Source organism: Cinclus cinclus, chromosome 29, assembly GCF_963662255.1.
Source record: "Cinclus cinclus chromosome 29, bCinCin1.1, whole genome shotgun sequence".
Classification (NCBI taxonomy): Eukaryota; Metazoa; Chordata; class Aves; order Passeriformes; family Cinclidae; genus Cinclus; species Cinclus cinclus.
The window spans coordinates 3698729-3724227 of NC_085074.1; the positions used below are offsets into that span (position 1 = coordinate 3698729).

At 57.0% G+C, this 25499-nt stretch overlaps 1 protein-coding gene across 1 annotated transcript; it reads left to right on the forward strand.

Annotated features, from left to right (window-relative positions):
• The first annotated feature begins 2495 nt into the window (after positions 1–2495).
• On the forward strand, positions 2496–25256 carry GFRA2 (GDNF family receptor alpha 2). Its single transcript, XM_062510588.1, has 9 exons — positions 2496–3051; positions 9118–9432; positions 12383–12466; positions 16502–16850; positions 23798–23907; positions 23981–24121; positions 24198–24373; positions 24960–25013; positions 25128–25256. The coding sequence occupies exons 1-9, from the start codon at positions 3012–3014 to the stop codon at positions 25254–25256; spliced, it is 1398 nt and encodes a 465-aa protein (XP_062366572.1). The 5' UTR covers positions 2496–3011.
• The last annotated feature ends 243 nt before the right edge of the window (positions 25257–25499 follow it).

The following is a 25499-nucleotide window of genomic DNA, read 5'->3' on the forward strand; positions in this document are numbered from 1 at the left end:
AGGAGCAGGCAGGGAGCGCGGCTGTGTCCCCATGGATTACACCGTTAATGCCTAATCCATCACCGTAACAACCTTGACTCCCATTAATGTGATAACGCTCCGCGGAATTAAAGCCCGGAGTCGGGAGGGTGAGCAAATCCAACCCATATTAATGGGACTTACAGGGAAGGAGGGGAGGAATCCGCAGGTCCCATCCATCAACTCCTGTGCGGGAACAAAGCCACGCCAGGGAGGGTCTGATCCCCCCGGGAATGCTGGATCCCGGCTGCGGGATCCTTTGGAAGAGAGCAGCGCTCCAGGGAAGCACTGGGAGCACTGGGAGCACTGGGAGCACTGGGAGCTGTGTCCTTGTAATCGGCTTTGCTGATTAACCTTGTCATCCCACAAAGGCTGGGAATAAAGTTGTGGAGTTTCTTGTGTTTCTGTTGTTTTGTTTTTTTTTCTCTCTCTCTTTCCTACTCCCCAGGGCTGAATATTTCTACGGGTACCTGGATCTACGGGATTCGGGTAGGATTTATCCATGGATCCAGGCGGGATTTATCCATGGATCCCAGCAGGATTTATCCATGGATCCAGGCGGGATTTATCCATGGATCCAGGTAGGATTTATCCATGGATCCAGGTAGGATTTATCCATGGATCCAGGTAGGATTTATCCATGGATCCAGGTGGGATTTATCCATGGATCCAGGTAGGATTTATCCATGGATCCCGGTAGGATTTATCCATGGATCCAGGTAGGATTTATCCATGGATCCAGGTAGGATTTATCCATGGATCCAGGTGGGATTTATCCATGGATCCCAGCAGGATTTATCCATGGATCCAGGTAGGATTTATCCATGGATCCAGGCGGGATTTATCCATGGATCCCGGTAGGATTTATCCATGGATCCAGGTAGGATTTATCCATGGATCCAGGTAGGATTTATCCATGGATCCCGGTAGGATTTATCCATGGATCCAGGTAGGATTTATCCATGGATCCCAGCAGGATTTATCCATGGATCCAGGCGGGATTTATCCATGGATCCAGGTGGGATTTATCCATGGATCCAGGTAGGATTTATCCAGGGATCCAGGCAGGGAACAAGCAGGAATTTTCCCTCCTGAGGAAGACGCAGAGGGACCTGGCCATGGCCTGGAGCAGCTCCTGCTGTTCCTGTTCTGGGATCCCCCCAGGGCACGAAGGGGAGGGAGAACAGCAGGATCGGTGTCCCGGGAATGACACTTTTGGGAAATCTGGCTGCGGGGGGGGCAGGAGTAACACCTGGAAAACCACGAACCAGCTGGGAGCTGGCCCAAAGCCCAGTGGCTCAGTGACCAGTCCTGGTCTCTGCCAGCTCCACCTTGGGAATGGGGGGAGCCCCGGGTCTGTGCCCCCACCTCCCCCCCCTGCTCCCCAGGCCTTTTTTTGGGGCGATCCAGATGAAGCATCCTCCTCCTCCTCCTCCTCCTCATTCCTGCTCCCCAGGATGGGATCCCCCAGGGCTGGGGCTTGTAGGGTCCCGGCCCCAAATCAGGGACAGAGAGAGGGGTGAGAGGTTCCAGCACCTCGCTGGGGCTGCGGGGTGAGGATGAGGAGGATGATGAGGAGGAGGAAGCCGGGAAGGCTGCACTGTGGGTGAGGATGAGGAGGATGAGGAGGAGGAGGAAGCCGGGAAGGCTGCACTGTGGGTGAGGATGAGGAGGATGAGGAGGAGGAGGAAGCCGGGAAGGCTGCACTGTGGGTGAGGATGAGGAGGATGAGGAGGAAGCCGGGAAGGCTGCACTGTGGGTGAGGATGAGGAGGATGAGGAGGAGGAGGAAGCCGGGAAGGCTGCACTGTGGGTGAGGATGAGGAGGATGAGGAGGAGGAGGAAGCCGGGAAGGCTGCACCGTGCTGCTGAAGTGGGGTGGTGACCCCAATCCCATTCCCAGTATGGGCCAGAGGGTTTGGATACTGGGCAGGATGCACGGGGAATGTCCTGGACGGAAATTTTGGGTTCCCTGGGCTTGGGGTGATGACCCCCCCAAAAAAACCCCGCAGTGGGGAGGGCACAGCAGCTGCTGGGTGCCCCCGTTTGGGTGGGGTCCCCCTGGCACCGGGCGGCACCTGCGGCCCCCCCGGGTCCCTCCTCCCGTTCCCATGGTTGTCACCCACCCAGGGATGTGGCGCCTTGTCCCTGCAGCCCCCCGGGACCCCAATTTCCCATTCCCAAGCTCATCCCCCCTCCCGCCCCCCCAGGGATCTTCTCCCACCCCACAGCGTCCCCGTTTTCCCATTCCCACACCTCTCACCCACCCAGGGATGCGGCCCCTCGTCCCTTCAGCCCCTCTGGTGTCCCCCTGCCACCCCCGCATCCTCCTCTGCCATCCCCTGGGACAGAGCAGCGCGGGGCTGCGATTTGGGGAGGGCGGGGGTCTCGCCTTCGGCTCTGCGGCAGCGTGAGAAGCCCGGGGGCGCTCCCCGGCAGGTGCATCCCAACCGGGAGGGATGGATGGGGACACGGGGATGCAGGAAAACGAGGGACAGAGCTCCGGGGGTCCTCACAGAGCAGCCCCGACCCCCGCCCCGGGCGGAAGGGCGGCGGAAGGGCGGCCCCGGTGGAGCGGCGGGCGGGGGCAGGGGCGGGGAGGGGACGGCGGCCCCGCCGGCTCTGCCCCTTGGCCGGGGCTCGGCGGAGCGCAGCCGCCCCTCGCCGCGCCCCCTCCCCGGCAGCCGGAGCTCGGCAGAAGCCGGCGGGAGCCCGGCGGAGCCGCCGAGCCCGGAGCGCGCAGCGGAGCCCGGCGGGGATGCGGGAGGCGGCGAGCGGCTGAGGAGGACCCGGCTCCGCGGGAGCCGGGCGGAGCACACACCCCCCGCTTCCCCTTCGCTTCCAGCCCCACTGGATTTGGGAATTTAAGATCTATCCGAGCGCCTTGGGAATTATTATTATTTTTTTTTATTGTTCTTTTTTTTTTTTTCCCTCCTTATTTTTAACATTTTTTTTTTTTTTGGCACACGTGGAGGAGCGCGTGGATTTCCTACCATGATCTTGGCAAACGCCTTCTGCATCGTCCTCTTCGTAGGTGAGTGGCCTCAGCGGAGGTGCCGGGGGAGGGGGGGGTGGTGGCGGCTGTCGCCTGGCCGAGGTGGCGCGTCCCTCCCTCCCCCCCCCCCTCCACCCCTCCCCACCCCGGGGGCGAGGGGCTGAGAGAGCGAGCGAGCCCCTCCGGGCTGGCAGCGGCGCTGCGGCAGGAGAGGGGCACGGCGAGGGGGTTCAACTTCATTTCCTATTCCTTGTCAACTTGAAACGGGGAGGGGGACACGGGGGACACCACCCCAGCAGCCCCCTCGGGGCTGGAGCGGGCAGCATCACCCAGCAGCCGAGCCTTGCTCGTCTCCCATCCCTTCTCCCCTTAAACCAGCAGGGATTTGCGTTTTGGGGGAGATCTCCCCATTTTTCCCCCCGCTCCCACCCGTGTCTTCCGCTGCTCCCTCCATCCTGGCTGCTTCCCCCCCCCCCCCAACACACACACACCCCCCGCGCCATTCCAGAGGTTGGGAACGCGGCGTGGAGACTGGGCTGGGAAAGTTGAGCTCGAGCCTCGGGAATCCGCGCTGGAGCCGCGGGCTCGGCTCGGAGCTTGGTGCCGGGAGAACGCTCCCGTTCCCCGGGCAGCCTCCTCTGGAAGGAGCCGCTGGGAAGGGGAGAACGCACAGCCCGGGCTGGGTTTGGGGTGAAAAGGAAAGGAAAAGGGAAATGTTCGGGGTTTTTTCTTTTCCTTTTTTTTTTTTTTTCCCTCCGCGGCTCGGGCGTGTCGCTCTCCCGGTGCCGTTGGCGGCTCCCGCATCCCTCGGGTGCCTGGGATGTGATCCCAGCTCGCTGCAGCGCCCGGAGAACTTTGCAGAGCCGGGCTGGGACCAGGGACCAGGGACAGGGGACAGGGACAGGGACAGGGGACAGGGACAGGGGACAGGGACAGGGGACAGGGACAGGGGACAGGAGGCCGCTGAGGGAGACTTGAAGGTTGGCACAGCCGCGTTCCGGAGGGCTGCGGGGCTGGGGGTGCTCGGGGTGCCCGGGGTGCGCTCTGCTCCCGGCTGGAATGGGGGGCACGGGCTGTGCCCCCTCCCAGCGCCACCCGAGCGAGCGAGGGGGTGCCCAGGGGCGTGAGTGCCACCCCCCCCCCCCCCCCCCCCCACAAGCCTTTGGGGACTCGGGGACAGAGGCCTGAGCTGAGCCCTGGGTTGGGGGAGTCCCTGCCCGGAGGGGTCGGGGGGGCTCGGGCAGTGGAAGGGGCGCTCGGGGGGCGGGGTAGGGACACGAGTGGGGACAGAGAGGGGGAAGGGTGCTCCAGCCTGGCTGGAGGGGACAGCCGGACATCTGGACGTGTGTCCAGGCACAGCTGGATGGCTCATGGAGAGATTGGGGGCACAGGGACCTCCAGGGGGACACGGGTCCCCCAACCTCAGGCATTCAAACCAGGGCCCGCCCTCACAGTGGGGCTGGCATCGAAACAGGACCGGGTGTCCCCCCATTCCGGGGTGTCCCCCCATTCCGGGGTGTCCCCCCATTCCAGGGTGTCCCCCCATTCCTGCGTGTCCCCAAGGTCCTGTGGGTGCAGGGCGAGGCTGAAGAGCTGGACCCCGAGCAGGGACCCTGCACCCCCGGATTTAGGGATGGGGTGACCACGGCTTTTTCCACGGCTTGGCCTCACAGTGAGGATCCTGGAGCAGGGAACATCCAGCTCTTCCCATGCTCGGGAAGCCAGAAAATCTCTCTGGTCCTGGCTGGGGAGCTGCGTGTTCCGGAGTGATCCTGGCGAGGAGAAATATTTCCCTCTAAAGCTGCCAGGTGTCCAAAGGTCTCCGGCAGCAGCAGAGCGGGAGAACATGGATTAGAGCTCGGGAAGAGGCTGCTGGAGCCGGGAGAAGCCGAGGGAGCGGCAGGAAAAGCAAGGGGCCATCGCCTTGTGCAGCAAATCCTCGCTGTGCTCCGGCACCCCCGAGCCTGCCGAGGATCAGCCGGGAATTCTCTGCAGATGTTTCAGCGATGGGAGTTCGGGAAGGGCGGCTCTGTCAGGAGGATTTTTATTTTTGGGAGGTTGGGGGGAAAGAAAATCCCCCTCCTCAGTCTCCCCCTCCTTCCAAACTCCCTGGGTGGGAATGAGGAGCTGGGAGGAGCGGGGGGCTCCAGGAAAAGCGCCCGGCCCGGGCTGATCCCTGCGGGATTTGGGGGCACCACGACAAAGGGCTGTGCCTGCCCTTCCTGCTCCAGCGGGATCCAGGATCTGCCGGCATTCCCGGCTCCGGGATGCTCCCGGGGCTCGCAGGACCCCGTTCCCTGCAAAACCGTGGGGGAAATGTGGGGAAAAAAAGGCAAAATCCAGGAGGATTGGGGCCAGCTCACCCGCACACCTCTTGCCCCCTGCTTCCAGAGGGTGGATTTGTTGTGGAATTCCCAATCCGGCCCAGCCGGCACCGGGATGTGCTGCTGAGGGCACACACGGATATTCCGGGTGGATCTTTGGATGTGTCCCTGCCCGCCGGGACAGGAGTGTGGCCAGAGGAGGGGATTTTTTTGGGAAGAGGCTTCTGGAGAAGCAGGAGCTGGAGCTGGAGCTGAGCTGGGAGAGCATGGAATGTGGTGGAGATCTGGAATGGTTCTCCGTGTCCAGTGGAGATCTGGGATGGTTCTCCATGTCCAATGGAGATCCGGAATGGTTCTCCGTGTCCAGTGGAGATCTGGGATGGTTCTCCGTGTCCAGTGGAGATCTGGAATGGTTCTCCGTGTCCAGTGGAGATCTGGGATGGTTCTCCGTGTCCAGTGGAGATCTGGGATGGTTCTCCGTGTCCAGTGGAGATCTGGAATGGTTCTCCGTGTCCAGTGGAGATCTGGGATGGTTCTCCGTGTCCAGTGGAGATCTGGAATGGTTCTCCGTGTCCAGTGGAGCTCTGGAATGGTTCTCCATGCCCAGAAGAGCTCTGGAATGGCTTTCCATGCCCAGTGGATCTGTGGAATAATTCTCCATGCCTGGTGGATCACTGGAATGGCTTTCCATGCCCGTGGAATTCTGGAATGGCTCTCTACACCCAGTGGAGCTCAGGGATGAATCTCCGTATCTGGTGGAGCTGTGGGATGGCTCCACACCCAGTGGAGCTCTGGAATGGCTCTCCGTGTCCATGGGTCTCCAGCATAGCTCCCCATGCCTGTGGAATTCTGGAATAGCTCCCCATGCCTGTGGAATTCTGGAATAGCTCCCCATGCCTGGTGGATCTCTGGAATGTCTCCAATGCCCTGGAGCAGTTTCTCTGTGGCCACGGCTGCAGCAGGATCAGGTTTTCCCAGCTGGATGCCTCGGGATGGGAATTCCCAGCGTGCGAAGGCAGAGTTCATCCCAAAGCACCATCCATGGCCCTGGATCAGCGTTTGGGGCTTCCTGTTTCTCCTCCAGCACACTGGGAATGTCGCTCCATGGATCCCTCCTGCTTCCTGTGTGGAGTTATAATCCTGCCAGGCCAGGTCTGGCCTTCCTGAGGGGAATCTGCTTCTCCAGACTGGATCTAACCTGGATGTGGGGGCTCCTGGATGCTCCCTAGAGCTCTCAGAACCCAGCAGGGCTGGTGTGGGAACACCGGGACCTGTGGGACCTGTAGGATCTGTGGGACCTGTGGGACCTGTGGGATCTGTGGGACCTGTGGGATCTGTGGGATCTGTGGGATCTGTGGGATCTGTGGGACCTGTGGGATCTGTGGGACCTGTGGGACCTGTGGGATCTGTGGGATCTGTGGGACCTGTGGGACCTGTGGGACCTGTGGGACCTGTGGGATCTGTGGGATCTGTGGGATCTGTGGGACCTGTGGGACCTGTGGGATCTGTGGGATCTGTGGGATCTGTGGGATCTGTTCCTCAGAGTGACCACAGCCAGCAGAGGTGTCCCCACCTGGGCACTTCCCACCCTGACCTCTGTCCCTCCTCAGAGACCCCCGAGGTGGGCAGAGTGGTCCATGGCCACCGGCTCCAGTGCCAGGGACCCACTCCAGTGCCAGGGACCCGCTCCAGTGCCACCCAACCAGTGCCAGGGACCCGCTCCAGTGCCAGGGAGCCGCTCCAGTGCCCCCCGCTCCCCAGCCCCGGGGGTGGCAGGGACCAGCCAGGCCCTCTGGGGGGGACAGGCGGGTGGCCCGTGTGGCACTCCTGTAGGTGTCACTGTCCCCCTGCCGGAGCAGGGCTGGGAAGGGGCTGCCAGCGCTGGTGCCAGGGGGGAGGGGACGGGCACGGGGCTCCCGGGGACTCCCCGAGGGGTGACCCCTGTCCCCCACCCTCGGGGGGCACCAGGCCGGGGACAGAGCGGGGTCCCCTCCCCATCACCCCTCCAGGGTCCCCTCCAGGCCCTGTCATTCCCATTTTTCCCTGCTCCGGGGCTTTCCTTGGAAGCTGAAGGGTGGAGCGGGGGGGCCAGGAGTGACAGCGGGTCCTGCCCACCCTGTCCCCATCACCCGGGGGAGGGGACAGGACACCAGAGCTGCCTGTCCCCAATTCCCTTGAGAGGGGACGAGCCGGACTGGGGCTGGATTCAGCAGGAATCAGTTTCCAGGGGGGGGGAAAGCAGATGAGAAAATGCTGGGAACGGTGGGAGAGCTGTGGGAATGCGGGGGCGGGAGGGGACAGGGACAGGAGGGGACAGGGACAGGAGGGGACAGGGATGGCCCGGCGCCATCCCGGAGGGAAGAGCCTGTTGGGAGCTGCAGCTGCCCCGCGGCCCGGCCAAGGCTCCAAAAAGCCATGAGTCAGACGCCCTAAAAAAATCCTGAATATGATGAGCGGCCAAACGCAACTCAAACTGCGGCGCGTTCAGGGAGTCGGGATGGACTCGCTGCTTCCCGGGACTCCGGAGATCTCCGGGAATGACGGGAACGCGCCGGGGATTGATCGGTTTGGGTGGAATAAAGAGCACGAGGTCCCAGAGCCGAGGTGTGGGGTTAACCCTGCACCTTCCTGCCCCACACCTGGGCTGCTGCGGGCTCAGTGACATCGGTGACATCAGTGACATCCCTGGAAGTGTTCCCGGCCGGGCTGGGAGCAGTCTGGGATAGGGAAGGTGTCCCTGCCCATGGCAGGGGTAATTTTAGGGTCTCTTCCCACCCAAACCGTTCCATGGTTGTAGGATTTCATTCCAGCCGCGGGCAGGGGCACCTTCCACCATCCCAGGGGGCTCCGAGGTGGCCTCGGGCACTTCCAGGGATCCAGGGGCAGCCACAGCTCCTCTGGGAATTCCATCCCAGCCCCTCCCCACCCTCCCAGAGAGGAATTCCTTCCATTTCTGCAGCTGCAATTTCCCCTCTTCCAGCTCGCCCTTTAAACTCCCTTCCAATGCAGACAATTCCAAAATTCTGTGGCGTTCCCAGGCTCTTCCAGTTTGACCTCTAAACCCCCTTCCAAGCCCAAGCACCCCGAGATTCCATGGAAATCGCAGGCTCACAGCTCGATCTTTCAAATCCCATCCAACCCTGACAATTCCAGAACTCCATGGCTCTCCCAGGCTTCCAGCTCTTTAAAATCCCTTCCAACCCCGATAATCCCGTGGCATTCCCAGGCTCTCTCCGTTTAAAACCCTTTCCAACCCTGACAATTCCATGATTCCCAGGCCGGGTTTAGCTGGGCTGGGCTGACCTCGGGTGTTTCTACACCCCCCCCCCCCCCCCCCGGTAAAATTCCTCTCCTTTGGTGGGGGAAAAAGGAGAAAAAAAGGCAAAATAAAGGAGCAAATTAATGCCCGCAGTGAATAAAATCAGCTGGCTCCAGGCACAGGCACAACTCCTTCATCCTTCCCATCCTCGGGCACACCTTTCCCATGGAATTCCAGAACTCCCAGCCCGGTGGATCCCTGGGATGTCTCCAATGCCCTGGAGCAGTTTCCTTGTGGCCACAGCTGCAGCAGGATCAGGATTTTATACCTCGGGATGAGAATTCCCAGCCTGGTTTGGGTTGGAAAGGGGCTTAAAAAATAATAATAAATAAATAAATAAATAAATAAATAAATAAATAAAATCCCAACCTGTCCTCGCAGGGACAGGGAGGGGCAGCTGAGGGAGGGTCCTCAGCCGTGCCCTCACCCCGTGCCCTCCTCTCTCGCCTTCCCCCGGCCCAGATGAAATCCTGCGCTCGCTGGCCGGGCCCCCATCGCCCCCGGGGCTGGCCCCACCGGGGTGGCGAGCGCCCGTGGACTGCGTGCGAGCCAACGAGCTGTGCGCGGGCGAGCCCAGCTGCAGCTCCCGCTACCGCACCCTGCGGCAGTGCCTGGCCGGGCGCGACAGGAACACCATGCTCGCCAACAAGGAGTGCCAGGTGGCCCTGGAGGTGCTGCAGGAGAGCCCCCTGTACGACTGCCGCTGCAAGAGAGGCATGAAAAAGGAGCTGCAGTGCCTTCAGATCTACTGGAGCATTCACATGGGGCTGACCGAAGGTATGGGGAGAGAGCAGTGCGGTGGTGGGGATGGGGATTCCCAAAAAAAATAAATCCACCTCGGGGTGGTGGGGATGGGGATGGGGATGAGGAGATCCCAAAAAGTTCACTTGGAGTGGTGGGGATGGGGAGACACCAAAAAAAAAATCCACCTGGGGGTAGTGGGAATGGGGAGATCCCAAAAAATCCACCTGGGGGTAGTGGGAATGGGGACATCCCAAAAAATCCACCTGGGGGTAGTGGGAATGGGGACATCCCAGAAAATCTACCTGGGGGTAGTGGGAATGGGGACATCCCAGAAAATCTACCTGGGGGTAGTGGGAATGGGGACATCCCAGAAAATCTACCTGGGGGTAGTGGGGATGGAGACACCCCAGAAAATCCACCTGGAGTGGTGGGGATGGGGATGAGGAGATCCCCCAAAAAATCCATCTGGGGACGGTGGGGATGGGGAGATCCCAAAAAATTCCACGTGGGGTGGTGGGAATGGGGAGGGGGCTACTGGCACTGCTGGGGGTTGGGGAGGTTGGAGGCAGTTTGGGTGAGCTGGGGCAAATGGGGTGAGGGGTGGTCGGGCAGCTTGGGCAGCACAGGCCACGGAATTAAAATAAAACCCACAGGAAATTTAAGTAAACCCCCCCCCCCCCCCCCAAAATTCAGATGAACACCCCAGGAAATTCAGATTAAAACCCCAGGTGGGAAGCTCAGGTAGGGCAGATGAACACCACAGGAAATTCAGATGAAAACCCCAAGAAATTTAAATGAACCCCCCCCCCCCCCCCCCAGGAAATTTAAATAAAGACCTCCACAAAATTCAGCTGAACACCCCAGGAAATTGAGATGAACACCCCCAAGAAATTCAGATTGGCACCTCAGACTCAGCACTGGGAAACCCCCAAATCCCCAAAATCACCTGGACTGGTAGGAGAGCTCCCTGCCCGTGGGAGGGAGGTTGGGATGAGATTTTTTTTTTTTTAAAGCCCATTTCCAGGCCAAACCAGGCTGGGAATTCTGAAATTCGATGGGAAAGCCGGAGAGGAGGATGAAGGAGCTGTACCCGAGGATGTGGGAAAGGGACCTAAGAGTGCAAAAACTCTTCCAGAGGGTGGGAAAACTCTTCCAGAGGATGTGGGGGAGCCGCACCCGAGCCCCCCTGGGTGAAATTCCCTTCAAATCTGGGTCAGTGCAGGAGGCAGCGAGCCCCAAACCCGGCTCGGAGCAGGAATTACACCTTAATTATTTCCTCCTGCTCATTAGCAGCCTTCGCCGAGCAGTTTCCCAGGGTTTTGCGGGAATGTGGATGGGAATTGTACCTGGAGGAGGAGGAGGAGGAGGAGGAGGAAGAGGGAAGAGCAGCGATTAAGGAGAGGTGGAAGCTTTGTGGCTATCCTTGACGAGGGGAGCGGAAAAAGCAGCGAGGAACCCAAATTTGTGCCTTTCAGCGGGAATTTTGGGGTTCCCCTCCTCCCAGGCAGCGCCGGGCCGAGCTCTCCCTGCTCTTAGGGAGGCTCCAGCCTCATTCCTGGGGTTAATTGCGGCTCCGAGAGCTCCGGGCAGGTCCAGCGCCCTTTTAATGCTCGGTAATTTCCCTCGCAAGCAGCAGGAGTCAAGCGGGTGTTTAATTATTGATGGCAGCGATGGAGAGGGAGGTCACGGGGGTGCCTGAACGCGCTGGAATAAAACGGGAAAAGGCGCAGAGGGGAAAGGGAACGGCCTGGAGAGGGATTTGGGTTCTGCTCCCAATTCCCGGTGAGGATCAGGAGTGGTCAGAGCCGCCTTTTTGGGTTTTGTCCCCAAATTCTGTCACCCTCAGGGCAGCGGTGACATCCCAGAGGAGTCGCTCCTTCCCAAAATTCCCGGGAATGTGGCTGGGCTCGGAGCAAACCCTTCTGCTTTGCCTCGTTTTCCACACGGGACTTTCCAAGCGATCCCCGAATTCCGCAGGGAAAACGCCGCAGGTTTGGGACGATGAGAACTCCGGGATCCTTTCGGTGGAATTCCCGGAATTCCCGGAATTCCCGTTGTCCCCAGCACTGGGGCGGGCAGGAGGGGGAGGCACAATCCCAATCCTGCCTCCAGCGGGGTCCATCCCCTCCCATCCCACGTGGAATTTTTCGTGTTCTGGAAAATTTGGGAGCTTCAGGCGCGGGATCCATCCCTCAGCGAGGGCAGGGATTTTGGGGAAGGAGCGCCTGGAAAAGGGGGATCGATGTTCCAGCAGCTGGGCAGCTTCCAAAGCCATCCAATATTTATTTGCATATTTGTATTTTTATGCCCATTAATTTATTTTCTTTTCTGTGGCTGCTGGGGTCTGGGGAGAGCCTTTCCTCTCCTGAGAGCTGCTTGTCCTGAAATCAGATTTTTCTGTTTATTTGTCGGTTTTTCTGGGGTTAAACCCAGAAAAATCTCATAGATATTCCCTAAAATCAAAGCGGGGGACGGGATTTTTCTCCAGCCTGGATTTGGTCCCTCTGGGATGTGTGGATTGGGATAAACCCCTGGAGGGTGAGGGGCTGCATTTCCCTACAGAAACATTCCCATTTTCCCAAGGAATGGGGTGGAAAACCATCTTACAATGGGGGTTAATTTAGGTTTTTAGGATTTTTTAGGGGATTCTGTAACCAATAAAAGACCCCAGAGTTGAGTGTGGACCCCAAAACTTCCAGCCTTGAACTTAGTGTCCACCCCCATGGAATACTGACCTTCCCAGTCCCAGCTCCCCCAGCTCCTGGAATCCTTTGGAACGCGGCCGCTGCCAAACCTGGCTGGGCCCAGGACCCAGCCCCGACCTCCCAAGCAGCCAAAAATCCCAAATCCCCTTTTCCTTTAATCCCAGCCCTTGGAAATCATTTTGCTTTTCCCTCCCGAGCCTGGAGCCGGCTGAGATTATTCACCTCGGGCTTTAATTTGCTTTTTTCTGCCTTTTTTTCTCCCTTTCCTCCCACCGAAGGAGAGGAATTTTATGAAGCCTCCCCTTACGAGCCGGTCACCTCTCGTCTCTCTGATATATTCAGACTCGCTTCAATTTTCTCAGGTAATAAAAGCGCCGTGTTTTATCTCCTGCCTGTGAGCACAGAGCTGCTCCCAGCCAGGGAAAACCTGCACCTCCCTCCCCTGGGCTTCGTCCTTTGCTCCTCCAGCTCCTCCCGGCCTCTCCTTCCCTTCTCTTCCCCCCAAATTCGGGGTTTCCGAGCAGCATTTTGGTGGTTTGATGCATTTTGGGGTGGATTCTTTCTGTTTTGGCTCATGGCAGGTTGGGATTTAGGATTTTACCTCTGCTTCCAGTCTGGGTTTATATAAAATCTGCTGGGAATTCCCGGAATTCCTGTTGTCCCCAGCACTGGGGCGGGCAGGAGGGGGAGGCGCCATCCCCTCCCATCCGGTGGGGAATTCTTGGTGTTCCAGAGGGTTTGGGAACCTCAGGACGGGGTGGACCCCGTTTGCTGTCCCCTCCCTGGGGCAGCGGCCTCAAGCCGAGCTCTGGGAAATGCTGGGAGAGGGATGCTGAGACCCTTGGAGTGTTCCCTGTGTCCCTTGGAACATCCCAATGTCCCTTGGAGCATCCCTGAGTTCCTTGGAATCCCTTGGAACATCCTTGTGCTCCTTGGAACCCCTTGGACTATCCCAGTGTCTCTTGGATCATCCCAGTGTCCCTTTGGAACATCCCAGTGTCCCCTGGATCATCCCAATGTCCCTTGGATCATCCCTGTGTCCCTTGGATCATCCCAGTGTCCCCTGGACCATCCCAATGTCCCCTGGACCATCCCAATGTCCCTTGGATCATCCAAATGTCCCTTGGATCATCCCAGTGTCCCTTTGGAACATCCCGATGTCCTCCTCCGGGGAACCCAAACTCCTCTGCCATCGTCGGATTTGGATTTCCCACTTTTTCCCTTTGGATTCCCCCTCCCCATTTCCATGCCAACCTTCCCGTGCCACCCCTCACCCCCACCCCACCCCAGGCCAGCGCTGTCTCGCCCTCTCCCCCCGGAACCCTTCCCCAAATTCCTCCCGCTGAGGGATTTTGGGGGGTCCCGCTGTCCCCACGCCTCGGGGACACCCCCGAGGCCACGCCCACCTCACCTGAGCACACCTGTGCTCGGGGCTGTGACACTGGCGATGTCACTGCTGTCACCTATCGCCTTCCAGCCCCCGGGGTGAATTTTCCAGGCTTTTCCAGGGGAATTTTCCCCGAGAGCTCGGCGCGGGTTTTTGGGATGATGCTGCCACCCCCTCCCGTCTCCCGCCCGCCTTTTTTGGGATTACGCTGGCGTCAGGAAAACCTTGAAGCTGCTGGGAAGTCTGGAAAGCAGCGAGTCTGGAGCAGGGATTAGACACTGATTTACCCAGGAAAGCGGGGCGGGAGGCGCAGGAGAAGCCTGGCTGCAGATTTTGGGAATGGGGGAAGGGATGATGGGCTCCAGGGAGGTTCTGCCACTACCGCGGTGGCCTCGATGCTGCTGCCACCTCTTCCCTGTCCCCTCCCTGGCGACCTCCAGGGACATCCAGCCCCGACCTGATCCCGAGCGCTGAAGCAAAGGAGTTGTTGGAGCAGCTCCCGGAGAAGGAGCTGCTGATTTCCTAGAGGGATAATTGGGAGCGGAGGGATTGCTGGAGAACTGGGGCTGCGTAACCCGCGAGTAACCCGCGAGTAAAAAGTGCGGAGCGCCCGCGGAGCCAGCGCTGCCCCCTCCCCACGCAGAGAACCCCGGGATGCTCATCCCGGCTGGATCCCGAGGAAATCACAGCCTGTGGGAGAAGGGGAAAGCTCCAGCCGGGAATTCTCCAAGCTCCGGGTGGGCATCCGACCTCCCCATCTCCCTCCTCCTCCTCCCCTGTCCCCAGCGGCCGTGGGGACACACAGAGGGGACAGCTGGTGGCCCCAGCCCCCGTCCCCAGCTCCTCGGCCCCCGTTTCCGTCTCCGCTCATGAAATTTTCATGCTCGTGCTTTATTAATGAGCTCCCCAGGAACGCGGCGCTTCCAAAGCCGCGGCTCCATTAAAATGCAGCCGGGTCCCTGCAGGTCTCGGGCAGGGCAGGAGCGATGTTCCCGAGGAGGAGACAAAGGGCTGGAGCTTCCCGTGGAGCCCAAAATCCCGGCTTTGTGCTGCAAGTCTGCTGCTCGCCACTTCCAGGGCTTGGGGCCGGGGTGGTTTGGGGTGCAGGGAGAGCTCGATGCATCCCCCAAAACCTGGGGAAGGAAAGAGACACGGGTGTCCCCCACCCCTTCAATCCCCTTTTCCCCACCTCCTAAATCCCCTTTTCCCCACATTAATCTCCCTTTTCCCCACCTCCTAAATCCCCCTTTTCCCGCCTAAATCCTCCTTCCCCCACCTCTTTAATCCCTTTTTCCCCCTCTAGCTGTGTCCATCCTCTGGAGAAAATCCAAACTATACACCCCTGCCACATCCTGGATTTTTTTTCCCCCGAATCCTTCAGGATCTCTGAATCCTGGGGATCCCTGAATCCTTCAGATCTCTGAATCCTGGGGATCCCCAGCAGGGCTGTGCTTGTGGCTCTTGGCTTGGGGACATCAGGACAATGGGACAAAAGACCCCTCCCCCAAATTCTTGTCCCACTTCAGGGGTGGTGGGCTCTGATCCTCACCTGGGATTTGCCATTTGCTAATTAGCAGCACGCTGCAATTAGGCCAATTAGGAGCCTTCCCTTGGCGCCAGCAGAAGCTGGGAGCCAGCAGAGGAGAATCCATGGATTTGGCCAGAAAATCCACATGGATTTGGCCGGGTTGTGGAGGGAATGAGGGATGAGGTGGCTGCAGCAGCAGCACCTGGGCCGTGGAGGGTGATCCATCATTCCCAGCAGAACCAAGGAAAATCCAGCGTTTGTTCCCAGGTTGGGGCTTGGCCTCATCCATCCTCTCCTGAGGGATGGGATTCCCAGCACGGAATTCCCAGGTTGGATACGGGAATTGTCCCTTTCATCCCTGTCTGGAGCTGTCCCAGTTTTGGGGAGCCCCAGGAGGAGCCACAGTGGAGTTGGATTGATTATTCCGCTTCTGGAGCAGAATAATTATTAATTATGAATTAGTTAATAATTAACAACAGTTCTTTGAAGAATTGACAAAAGGAAGGAAATATTGCAAATTCACGGCCTGGATTTTGCCCAGAGGGCCCTGGGTTTGGGGGGGGGGGAGGGGGGTGTTGATCCTAAAGATTGAGCCTGGAATGGGGTGGGATTGACCCAAGGAAGGGCAAGAGGTTCTGGGAGGTGACACTGGCACCAGAAAGTGACACCGACGCCTGTCACATCTCCCCCAGGTCCAGGACATTTCCCCATCCTGGGTCTGAGGGCATCTCCCGAGCTTTGAGAGCATCTCCTCGTTTTTCAGGACATTTTCCCAGTTTTGAGGACTTTTCCCTGCCCCAGTTTCGAGGACATCTCTTCAGCTTTGAAGGTTCCTCCCCATCCCAGGTCAAGGGCATTTCCCCATCCCAGCTTTGGGGACATCTCCTTGGTTTTGAGGAATTCTCCTCACCCCAGGGTCTAGGGCGATTCCCATCCCAGAGTTTAGGGCTTCTTCCTATCCCAGTTCTGAGGGCATCTCCCAATCCAAGCTCAAGGGTGTTTTCCCATCCCAGTTTTGAGGACACTTCCCCATTGCTGAGGACACTTCCCCATTGCTGAGGACACTTCCCCAATGCTGAGGACACTTCCCCATTGCTGAGGACAATTCCCCATTGCTGAAGACAATTCCCCATTTTTGAGGACACTTCCCCATTTTTGAGGACACTTCCCCATTTTTGAGGACAATTCCCCATTTTTGAGGACACTTCCCCATTGCTGAGGACACTTCCCCATTGCTGAGGACACTTCCCCATTGCTGAGGACCTCTCCCCATTTTTGAGGTCACCTCCCCATTTTTTAGGACCACTCCCCAACTCTGACCACATCTCCCAGTACCAAGAACACTTCCCCCACCTCAACCGCACCCTCCCAACCTCCAAACCCTCTCCCACCTTCAAGGCCACCTCCCCAACTTCCCACCCATCTCCCCCAATCCCTCAGTCCCACCTTCCTGACCCCGTGTCCCTCACGGTCCCCGGGCAGGAATGGACCCGGCCACCACCTCCAAGAGCAACCACTGCCTGGACGCGGCCAAGGCCTGCAACCTCAACGACAACTGCAAGCGCCTGCGCTCGGGCTACATCTCCACGTGCAGCCGCGAGCTGTCGGCCACCGAGCCCTGCAGCCGCCGCAAGTGCCACAAGGCCCTGCGCCAGTTCTTCGACCGCGTGCCCGGCGAGTTCACCTTCCGCCTGCTCTTCTGCTCCTGCAAGGACCCGGCGTGCGCCGAGCGCCGCCGCCAGACCATCGTCCCCTCCTGCTCCTACGAGGACAAGGAGAAACCCAACTGCTTGGATCTGCGTGGAGCCTGCCGGGCGGATCACCTGTGCAGGTAAAGGGTGAGCTGGGGTTCACCTGTCCTGGGGTTCACCTGAGCTGGGGTTCACCTGTGTGGGTAAAGGGTGAGCTTGGGTTCACCTGTGCAGGTAAAGGGTGAGTTGGGGTTCACCTGAGCTGGGCTTCGCCTGTGTGGGTAAAGGGTGAGCTGGGGTTCACCTGTCCTGGGTTTCACCCGAGCTGGGGTTCGCCTGTGTGGGTAAAGGGTGAGCTGGGGTTCACCTGTCCTGGGTTTCACCTGAGCTGGGGTTCGCCTGTGTGGGTAAAGGGTGAGCTGGGGTTCACCTGTCCTGGGTTTCACCTGAGCTGGGGTTCACCTGTGTGGGTAAAGGGTGAGCTGGGGTTCACTTCAACTGGGGTTCACCTGAGCTGGGGTTCACCTGTCCTGGGGTTCACCTGAGCTGGTGTTCACCTGTGCGGGTAAAGGGTAAGATGGGGTTCACCTCAACTGGGGTTCACCTCTGCAGGTAAAAGGTGAGATGGGGTTCACCTGAGCTGGGGTTCACCTGAGCTGGGGTTCACCTGTGTGGGTAAAGGGTGAGTTAGAGTCCACCTGTGCAGGTAAAGGGTGAGCTAGCTGGGGATTGTTCTGTTATGGGGCAGGTGTTGGTGTCATTCTCCTGGCATTGGTGTCACCACCCTGGCATTGGTGCTGCATCCCCCAAACCTTCCCTGGCTGCCGAATTCCTGCTGTTCCCCCACGGGAGCCGAGGCTCCTGCTCCTTGTCATTGTCACCTCCATTTGTCACCGGGCACAGCCCCTCCTGTCCCCCTGGGGAGCCGGATCCGCTCCCCGACGCTCCAGGAGCGGCACCTTTTACCCATCAAGGTGATGGAGATTCTCAGGGAAATAAATGCGAGCTCCGAGCGCTCCTCGGGCTGCGAGCGGCGATGTTTGAAATGTGGGAATGTGGCTTTTTATCAAAAACTAATCCAAGGAGCCCGGTGTCCATGAATAAAAGATACCTGGGAATGGCATCTCCTCTCCATCAGTGCGCTCCGAGGATCTGCGCTCGGAGAGGGAGAACGGGGCTGAAAAAGGCCACAGGTTTTAATTCTTGAGTGGAATAAAATCCCCAAACCAGGAGGGAAAGTGGGAAAGGGGGAAGGAGCAGCAGCTGCTGGGAGTGTTTGATCCAAGGTGGAAATGGGGTTTTTTGGGAGAAGCGTGGGAGAACCTGGATGGGAACTCTCACTCTGGGAAATGCCCAAATCTGGGATTTATTTGTGTTGGTTCTGCTGGAGTTTTGCTGTAAACTGAGGGATTTATTTTCCTTGGCATGGGGCATGGATCCATTTCATGGATCTGGGTTTTCAGGAGAAAATCCCATCCCATCCCATCCCATCCCATCCCGTCCCGTCCCGTCCCGTCCCGTCCCCCCTGGCAGCTCCAGCTGGGAATGGTGGGACTCAAAACCCCTCCGTGTCCCCTGATCCTGGAGGACAAGGCAGGGCAGGGCTGTGCCATGAGATTTCCTGTTATCCATGGGTTTTTCCAGCCAAAACTCCTGCATATCCCATCTTGCTTTTCCCATCTTGCTTTCCTCACCTTTTCCCCATCTTTCCCCCATCTTTCCCCCATCTTTCCCCCATTTCCCCCCATCTTTCCCCACATCTTTCCCCCATCTTTCCCCCATCTTTCCCCCATCTTTCCCCCATCTTTCCTCCACCTTTTTCCACCTTTTCCCCATCTTTCCCCCATTTCCCCCCATCTTTCCCCCATTTCCCCCCATCTTTCCCCCATTTCCCCCATCTTTCCCCACATCTTTCCCCCATCTTTCCCCCATCTTTCCCCCCATCTTTCCCCCCATCTTTCCCCCCATCTTTCCCCCATCTTTTCCCCATCTCTCAGGAGCCTGACAAAGTCCCAGAGTTTTTTGTGGCTGATTGCAAGGGACAGGTTTTAGCTCCCGGAATACAAAAACCTTTGGCGAAGCACAAACCTCAGCGAAGGGGAAAGGGAAAGGAAGGGGAGAAAAGAGCTGATTTCAGCAGCTGCAGCTCGCTGGATTTTTCATCTTGCATCAGCAAGTCGGGAACACAAATAATCTGCTCTTACACGCTCCAGTGGTGCCAGTGCAGGAGAAATTCCCAGCCTCCACTGGCTGGAGCTCCCCAGCATCCAAAGTGGGGATGTTGGATCATTTCCTGGACTTTTATCCCAGTTTTTGGTGTTTTTAAAGCCAACGGGGTGAGGGGTGCTCTCAGTCTCAGGATATTTGTACGTCAAGGATTTTGGCCAGGGTTGGAGAGTCCAAAGTGGGGATGTGGCATATTTCCCTGAATTTTATCCCAATTTTTGGTGTGTTTAAATCCCAGGGAGGTGAGGGATGCTCCCTCTCTGTGGTATTTGTACATCAAGGATTTTGGCCAGGGTTGGAGAATCCAAAGTGGGGATGTTGGGTAATTTCCTTGATTTTTATCACAATTTTTTGCCAAGGGAGGTCAGGGATGATCCCCCTCACAGGATATTTGGATCAAGAGGGTTTTGGCTGGGGTTGGAACATCCAAAGTGGGGATATTGCAGATTTGCCTGATTTTTATCCCAGTTTTTGTTGTGTTTAAGTCCCAGGGATGTCAGGGGTGCTCCCCCTCATGGGGTGTTTGTGCATCGAGGATTTTGGCCAGGGTTGGAGCATCCAAAGTGGAGATGTTGGGTCTTTTCTCTGATTTTTATCCCAGTTTTTGGTGTGTTTAAATCCAGGGGAGGTCAGGGATGCTCCCCCTCTGGGATACTTGTGCAAAGAGGATTTTGGCAGAGGTTGGAGCATCCAAAGCGGGAATGTTGCAAATTTCCCTGATTTTTATCCAAATTTTTGGTGTGTTTAAACCAAGAGGAGGTCAGGTACGCTCCCCCTCTGGGATATTTGTTCAAAGAAGATTTTGGTTGGGGTTGTGCTGGATCTTTGGCTCGGGAAGGAGGGAACGGGATCCAGGCTGGCTGGGAATTGATGGAACACCAAACATGGGAACAAAACGCGGCTCTGTGAGCGGCAGCACGGCCTTTGTTTAGCACAGACAGAACGCCACCGTAATGGATGTTTCCTTGATAAACAGCAGCTCAACTTTCTCATTACTCCCTGTAATGAGAGCCCCGCGCTCGCCTGTCTGGGAAGAAGAAGGAGCAGGGAAAAATCGCTCCCGGATTTAATGGGAGATGGGAGAGGTCAGGTTTGGAGGGTTCAGGGTGTTGAGGAACCTCCAAACCCGGTTTGGGATTGGGAAATACGTGAAAAAAATCCCCAAATCTGGATGGATTTGGGAGGTGGAGGAACAGCACAGAAGAGGAGGTGGCTGGGGAAGAAAAAGAGAAGAAGGAGCGGGGAGAGAAGGAGGAGCAGGGGAAAATCGCTCCCGGATTTAATGGGAGATGGGAGAGGTCAGGTCTGGAGGGTTCAGGGTGTTGAGGAACCTCCAAACCCGGTTTGGGATTGGGAAATACGTGAAAAAAATCCCCAAATCTGGATGGATTTGGGAAGTGGGGAGGGAGCACCCGGGGCGGTCCCTCACAAGAGGACGAGGCTGGGGGAGGGCTCGGCTCCCTGCGGGCTCGCCGGGCTCTTACCACGAGAATCAGTCAATTCTCGCTGAATAATTAACTCGAGAGGCTTCCCAAGTATTGACTTAATGTGACAGCGAGTCTGTCTTGAGCCGGGCTTTGCTTGTGTAAACACAATCTCCTGTTGGGCTTAGTTAGCGGCTCAATGGGACAGAACGGACCCGCAATTAAAATCAAACGATTCCTGCGCTCCGTCCTCTCCTTCCCGGGGAGCCGCAGGGCTCGGGGATAAAAAAAAAAAAAAAAAAAAAAAAAAAAAATCCACCCCAAAAAAGCCTTTGAGGCGATTTTTGTACCTCAAAATGTGGCGGCCTGAAATGTGGAGAGCGAAGTTGTTAATTAGTAACTGATTAGTAACTTATTAGTAACGCCCGACTTTGGGGGAGCGCTGGGTCCTGATGGTTTTTCCTCTTGTTGGGTTTCCTCTGCTTTGGGAATTTCTCCAGTGGTTCGTTCTGGGTTTGCCTTTTCCCTGCGGTGTCCAGCAAGGAGCAGAAATTCCAGAGGTTGGGGAAGTCCTCCAGGGTCAGAGTCCAACCTTTGATCCCCAGAGCTCTGAGTGTCACCTCCAGGGGTTCCCTGGACACCTCCAAGGGTTCCTTGGGCACCTCTTGGGGCTCCTTGAGGACCTCCAGAGGTTCCCTGGACACTTCCAGGGGTTCCTTGGATTCCTCCAGGGGTTCCTTGGACTCTTCCAAGGGTTCCCTGGACACCTCCAAGGGTTCCTGGGCACCTCTGGAGGTTCCTTGGATTCCTCCAAGGGTCTTTGGGCACTTCTAAGGGTTCCTTGGACACCTCCAGGCCATCCTTGGACCCCACCAGTGATGGTGACTCCCAGCCCCCCCTGTGCAGCCCCTTCCAAAGCTTGACCCCCTTTCCATGAGGAAATTCCTCTGGAATTCAGGTTGAGAGCCTCAGAACGATGACAAAAATCTCCCTTTTTCCCCTCAAACCTCCCGTGGCTCAGCCCAGAACAGGAGCCTCCTCTCCTCACACAACTTTTCCCGGATAAAACAAATCCATCCCTTGATCTTTTTTTCCCTCCCCTGTGAACTCCTTGCTCGATTTGGCAGCGGGTCATCCACAAAAGCCGAGTTTTATTCCCGCTTCCCTCTTTCCTTCAGCTGCTCCCTCTCCCTGGGACTCTTTGAATTTACCTGGGAGCGTTTGAGGGGAATTTTTTTTTAATCTCAGCATCTCCCGGCTTCAAAAGAATCCCTCTCCAGCAGGACGGGAGTGTTGGGAGGGCGATGCCCAGCGGGATTTTTGTGTCTCGCCGATTTTTTTCCGTGTTGTCGCAGCTTCCTGAACATCCCCATCTCGGCAGGAGAGGGGGAGCAGATTTCTCCCAGCTTTAAAAAAAAAGAAAAAAATTCCCTCAGTCCCTGTAAATTGCCCGTGGAAAAAAAAAAAAATCCACTTTTGGAGGAATCCCAGTGTCTTTTCCATGAAATATTCATGGAAAAGCAAGATGCTGTTGGGTTGGATTGGAGCTGAGTTATCACCGCAGCTCAGGGGATGGGAGTAATTAACGCTCAATTAAGATCTTAAAAAAATCACAAAATAATCCCAAACCCAAAACTTCAGTGTTTGGTAAATTCCAGTGTCAGAGCGTCCCCTAAATTTGGGATTTATGCTCCTGGGACAAGTCTCCTGAATTTGGGATTTGTGAACCTGGGATGTATTTACAGGTACAAAAATCCCCTAAATTTGGGATTTATGAACCTGGAATATATTTACAGGCACCAAAACTCTCCTAAATTTGGGATATCTGCACCAGGTGTGTGCACGAAGTCCCTTAAATTTGGGATTTATGCACCTAGGATAAATGCACAGGTGCACAGAACCCCCTAAATCCAGGATTTATGCACTGGGAATACAGGTAGGGAATTTAAAAGCCCTCTAAATTCAGGATATTTTAGTGCAGGTGCCCTGCAGGGATCCAGGTCTTTGGGAAGGGATGGATTTGGGAGCAGGGCCTGTTAAACCTGGGGTATCCTTTCCTGGGATTTTCCCTCCGGGAATCCAAGAGGAGCAGTTTGGAAGCCCCTAAATTAGAAATCCAACCCTTGCAGCGAGTTTGGGATGAGAGACCTAAGTTTATATCCAGAATTAATATTTTTAATCCCTTTCCCCACTCCTCTGGTTTTGTTTTTTATGATTTTTTTTTTTTTTTGGAGGGGTGGGCAACTCTTAGGAAAATCCTCCTCCCCCATCCCTCATCCAGAGCCAGCCCAACACTTCCCAAATTTTCCAGGCCATCCTCCAGCTGCCAGCAGCAATTTGGCAGCGATTCCTCCGTATTCCCACTAAGATGGACTTGGCTCCTTCTCCTTCCCCTTTTTTTTTTCATTTCTTCGGGGCCCTTGGATGCCAAAATCCGCCGCGCTTGAGGCCGAGCTTTTATTCCTGGCAGCGAATCCCATCCAGCAGCTCCCAAAGCGGCCGTGTCCAATGGGGAGAGCGACATCTGACTTGGATATTCCTGAAGGATTTCCCAGCTGCATCCTCATGGATTATGAAAGGAATAACCTTTGCCTCGGAGGATGCTCCGGGCAGGGAGCGGAGCCCCGGGGAGCGGAGGTGACAAAATTTCCTGGCGTTGAACTCACCGCGCTTCCTGCAGGGAATTGACGTCCCTTCGCCTCGGATTTGGGAAGAGAGGGAAATGCTGTCGGAAAGTTTTATTCCTCTCCTGTGGAGAGGCTGGAGAAGGAGCAGGTTTTTGGATTCATTCCCACCCTTGAGCTGAGGTTTGGCTGCAGGGAGGGTGGAGCATCACCCCTCATTACAAAAAAAAAAAAAAAAAAAAATCCTGGAAAAGTTTTCTGGGCTTTGTGCAAGGAAAATCCTCACCAGGAGCTGAGGATGTGCCCCAGGAATGGGATGGGAGCCCCAGGGCTGAGTCGCAAGGAAGGGAAATAAATAAGGACACGACGCTCTCGGGATGGGGAAGTTTTATTTCCGAGAAGAAGGAGAAGCTCAAAGTTTCCTCCTTGCTGAGGCACCACGGCAGAGCAGCAGAATCCTGGTTTTCCCTGGAATTTCTGCTTCATCCCGAGCTCTTTCTCCTTCCCCATTCTCCCAACCCCAGCAGGGAGCAGCCCCTCACACCCACCCAATCCCAATCCCTTCCCGAGGAGATTCCAGTTGTGTTGTCCCTGGTTTTTGGGATCTGAGGTTTAGATGTGCATGGCCATTCCCAGGATCCCGTCTCCTCTTGGATAACCCATCTGGGGAACCTGAATTGCTCTGGAATTTCTCAGGATGTTGGGAACGGGAGACTTTTATTCCATTTAAAAATTCCTGCCGCCTGCGGAGTCACTCTGGGATGGAACCGGCACTGAAATTCTGTTGTTTTCCCAACTTTTCCTCCTCTCCAGATCCCGCCTGGCCGATTTCCACACCAACTGCCAGGCCACCTTCCAGTCCCTGACCAGCTGTCCTGGGGACAACTTCCAGGCGTGCCTGGGCTCCTACGCGGGGCTCATCGGTGAGTGCCGGGAGCCGGGATTGGGAAGGGCTTTTCCCACTGGGATTTCATCCCGTTCCCTCCTCCTCGCCAGGCTTTGACATCACCCCCAACTACGTGGACGCCAGCACCACCAGCATCACCATCTCGCCCTGGTGCTCCTGCAAAGGCAGCGGGAATATGGAGGAGGAGTGTGAGAAATTCCTGCGGGATTTCACGGAAAATCCGTGTCTCCGTAAGGCTCTTCCCCGCCCCGCTCCTTTCCCGTTCTTTTATCGTTCCCATCCTTCCTAAATCTCTCCCGCTCCCAGGAAATGCCATCCAAGCTTTTGGGAATGGGACTGACGTGAACCTGGCTCCCAAAAATCCCAATCCAGCCGTGACGGTGCCGCCGAAGGCGGAGAAGAGCCCGGTGCTGCCGGACGACGTCAACGACAGCAACACCGTGTACGACATGAGCGTCATCAGCACCTGCACCTCGCTCCAGGTGTGGCCCCGCCCAGTCCCTGCCACAAACTGGGAGCGCTGGTGGGGCTGGGAGGTGTTGGCCGCATCCCATGGGATGGGAAAATGTCCTGCTCTGACTCATCTGGGGGCTGGGAGGATCCGGGCACTGTTTGGGGTCTGGAATGGGGAGGGAGGGATTCCCTGCCTGTGTCTCCGCTCAGGTGACTCCCTGAGCCCACTTCTCCTCATTTGGGAGCTGGAATTCCGGGGTTTTTGGGGAAATCTGGAAAATCCGTGTGGTCCTGCCAAGTTCTGGGCTTGGGCGTCTGTGTTTTGCTCCGTGGGTGGAAAAGGAATGGGAGGGAAATGGGATTGGGGAATGGCTGGGGATGTTCCAGGAATGCAGAGGAGTTGGGTGGGGACTGTTGGGGTGTCCCAGGATTCCCAGGAGGATTCCCAGCAGGATTCCCGGCGGGATTCCTGGCAGGATGGGATGAGCCTTTCCCAAATCTCTCTGTGCTCCATCCCCCACCCTGAGCCAGTTCCCAAAGGGAAATTCAAAACCCCAAACCTCTGAGCTCCAGGGGCACATTCCTGCCCTAACCATTCCCAATTTCTCCTGCCAGGAACAAGGCCTGAAACCCAACAAATCCAAGGAGCAGAACCTGTGCTACTCCGAGGTACTTGGAGGAATCCCGGGGCTGGGAATTCTCCCCTAAAACAAAGAGCCTGGGAGGTGTTTTCCAACTTGGGATGCTTTTCCCTAAAATCCCTCTCCCGTCCCTCCTTCCCAGGCGCAGCTGACCACGGATGTGATGCCAGACCAGAAGACTTTCACGGATCCCAAGGCGGGAAGCAGCCGGCACCGGGAGAGCCAGATCCTGCTCCTCATTCCCATCCTGATCCCGGCACTGGGGTTATAGAGGGGCGGGAAGGAGCGGCCGGTGGGACGGGGACACTCGGACCAGTGCCCACCAGTGCCCACCAGTGCCAGAGACTGGAATGCTCCCAAATCCCGGGAATGCTGAGCTCCGGAGAGGCAGAAGGACCCTTCACCACGCTGGGAAACTTTGGTGGTTTTCTTCCTGCTTTTAGTTTTTCCCAGGTTTTTTTGGGGGGTTGTGTTTTTTTGGTCTTTTTTTTTTTTTTTTTTGGGGTTGTTTTTC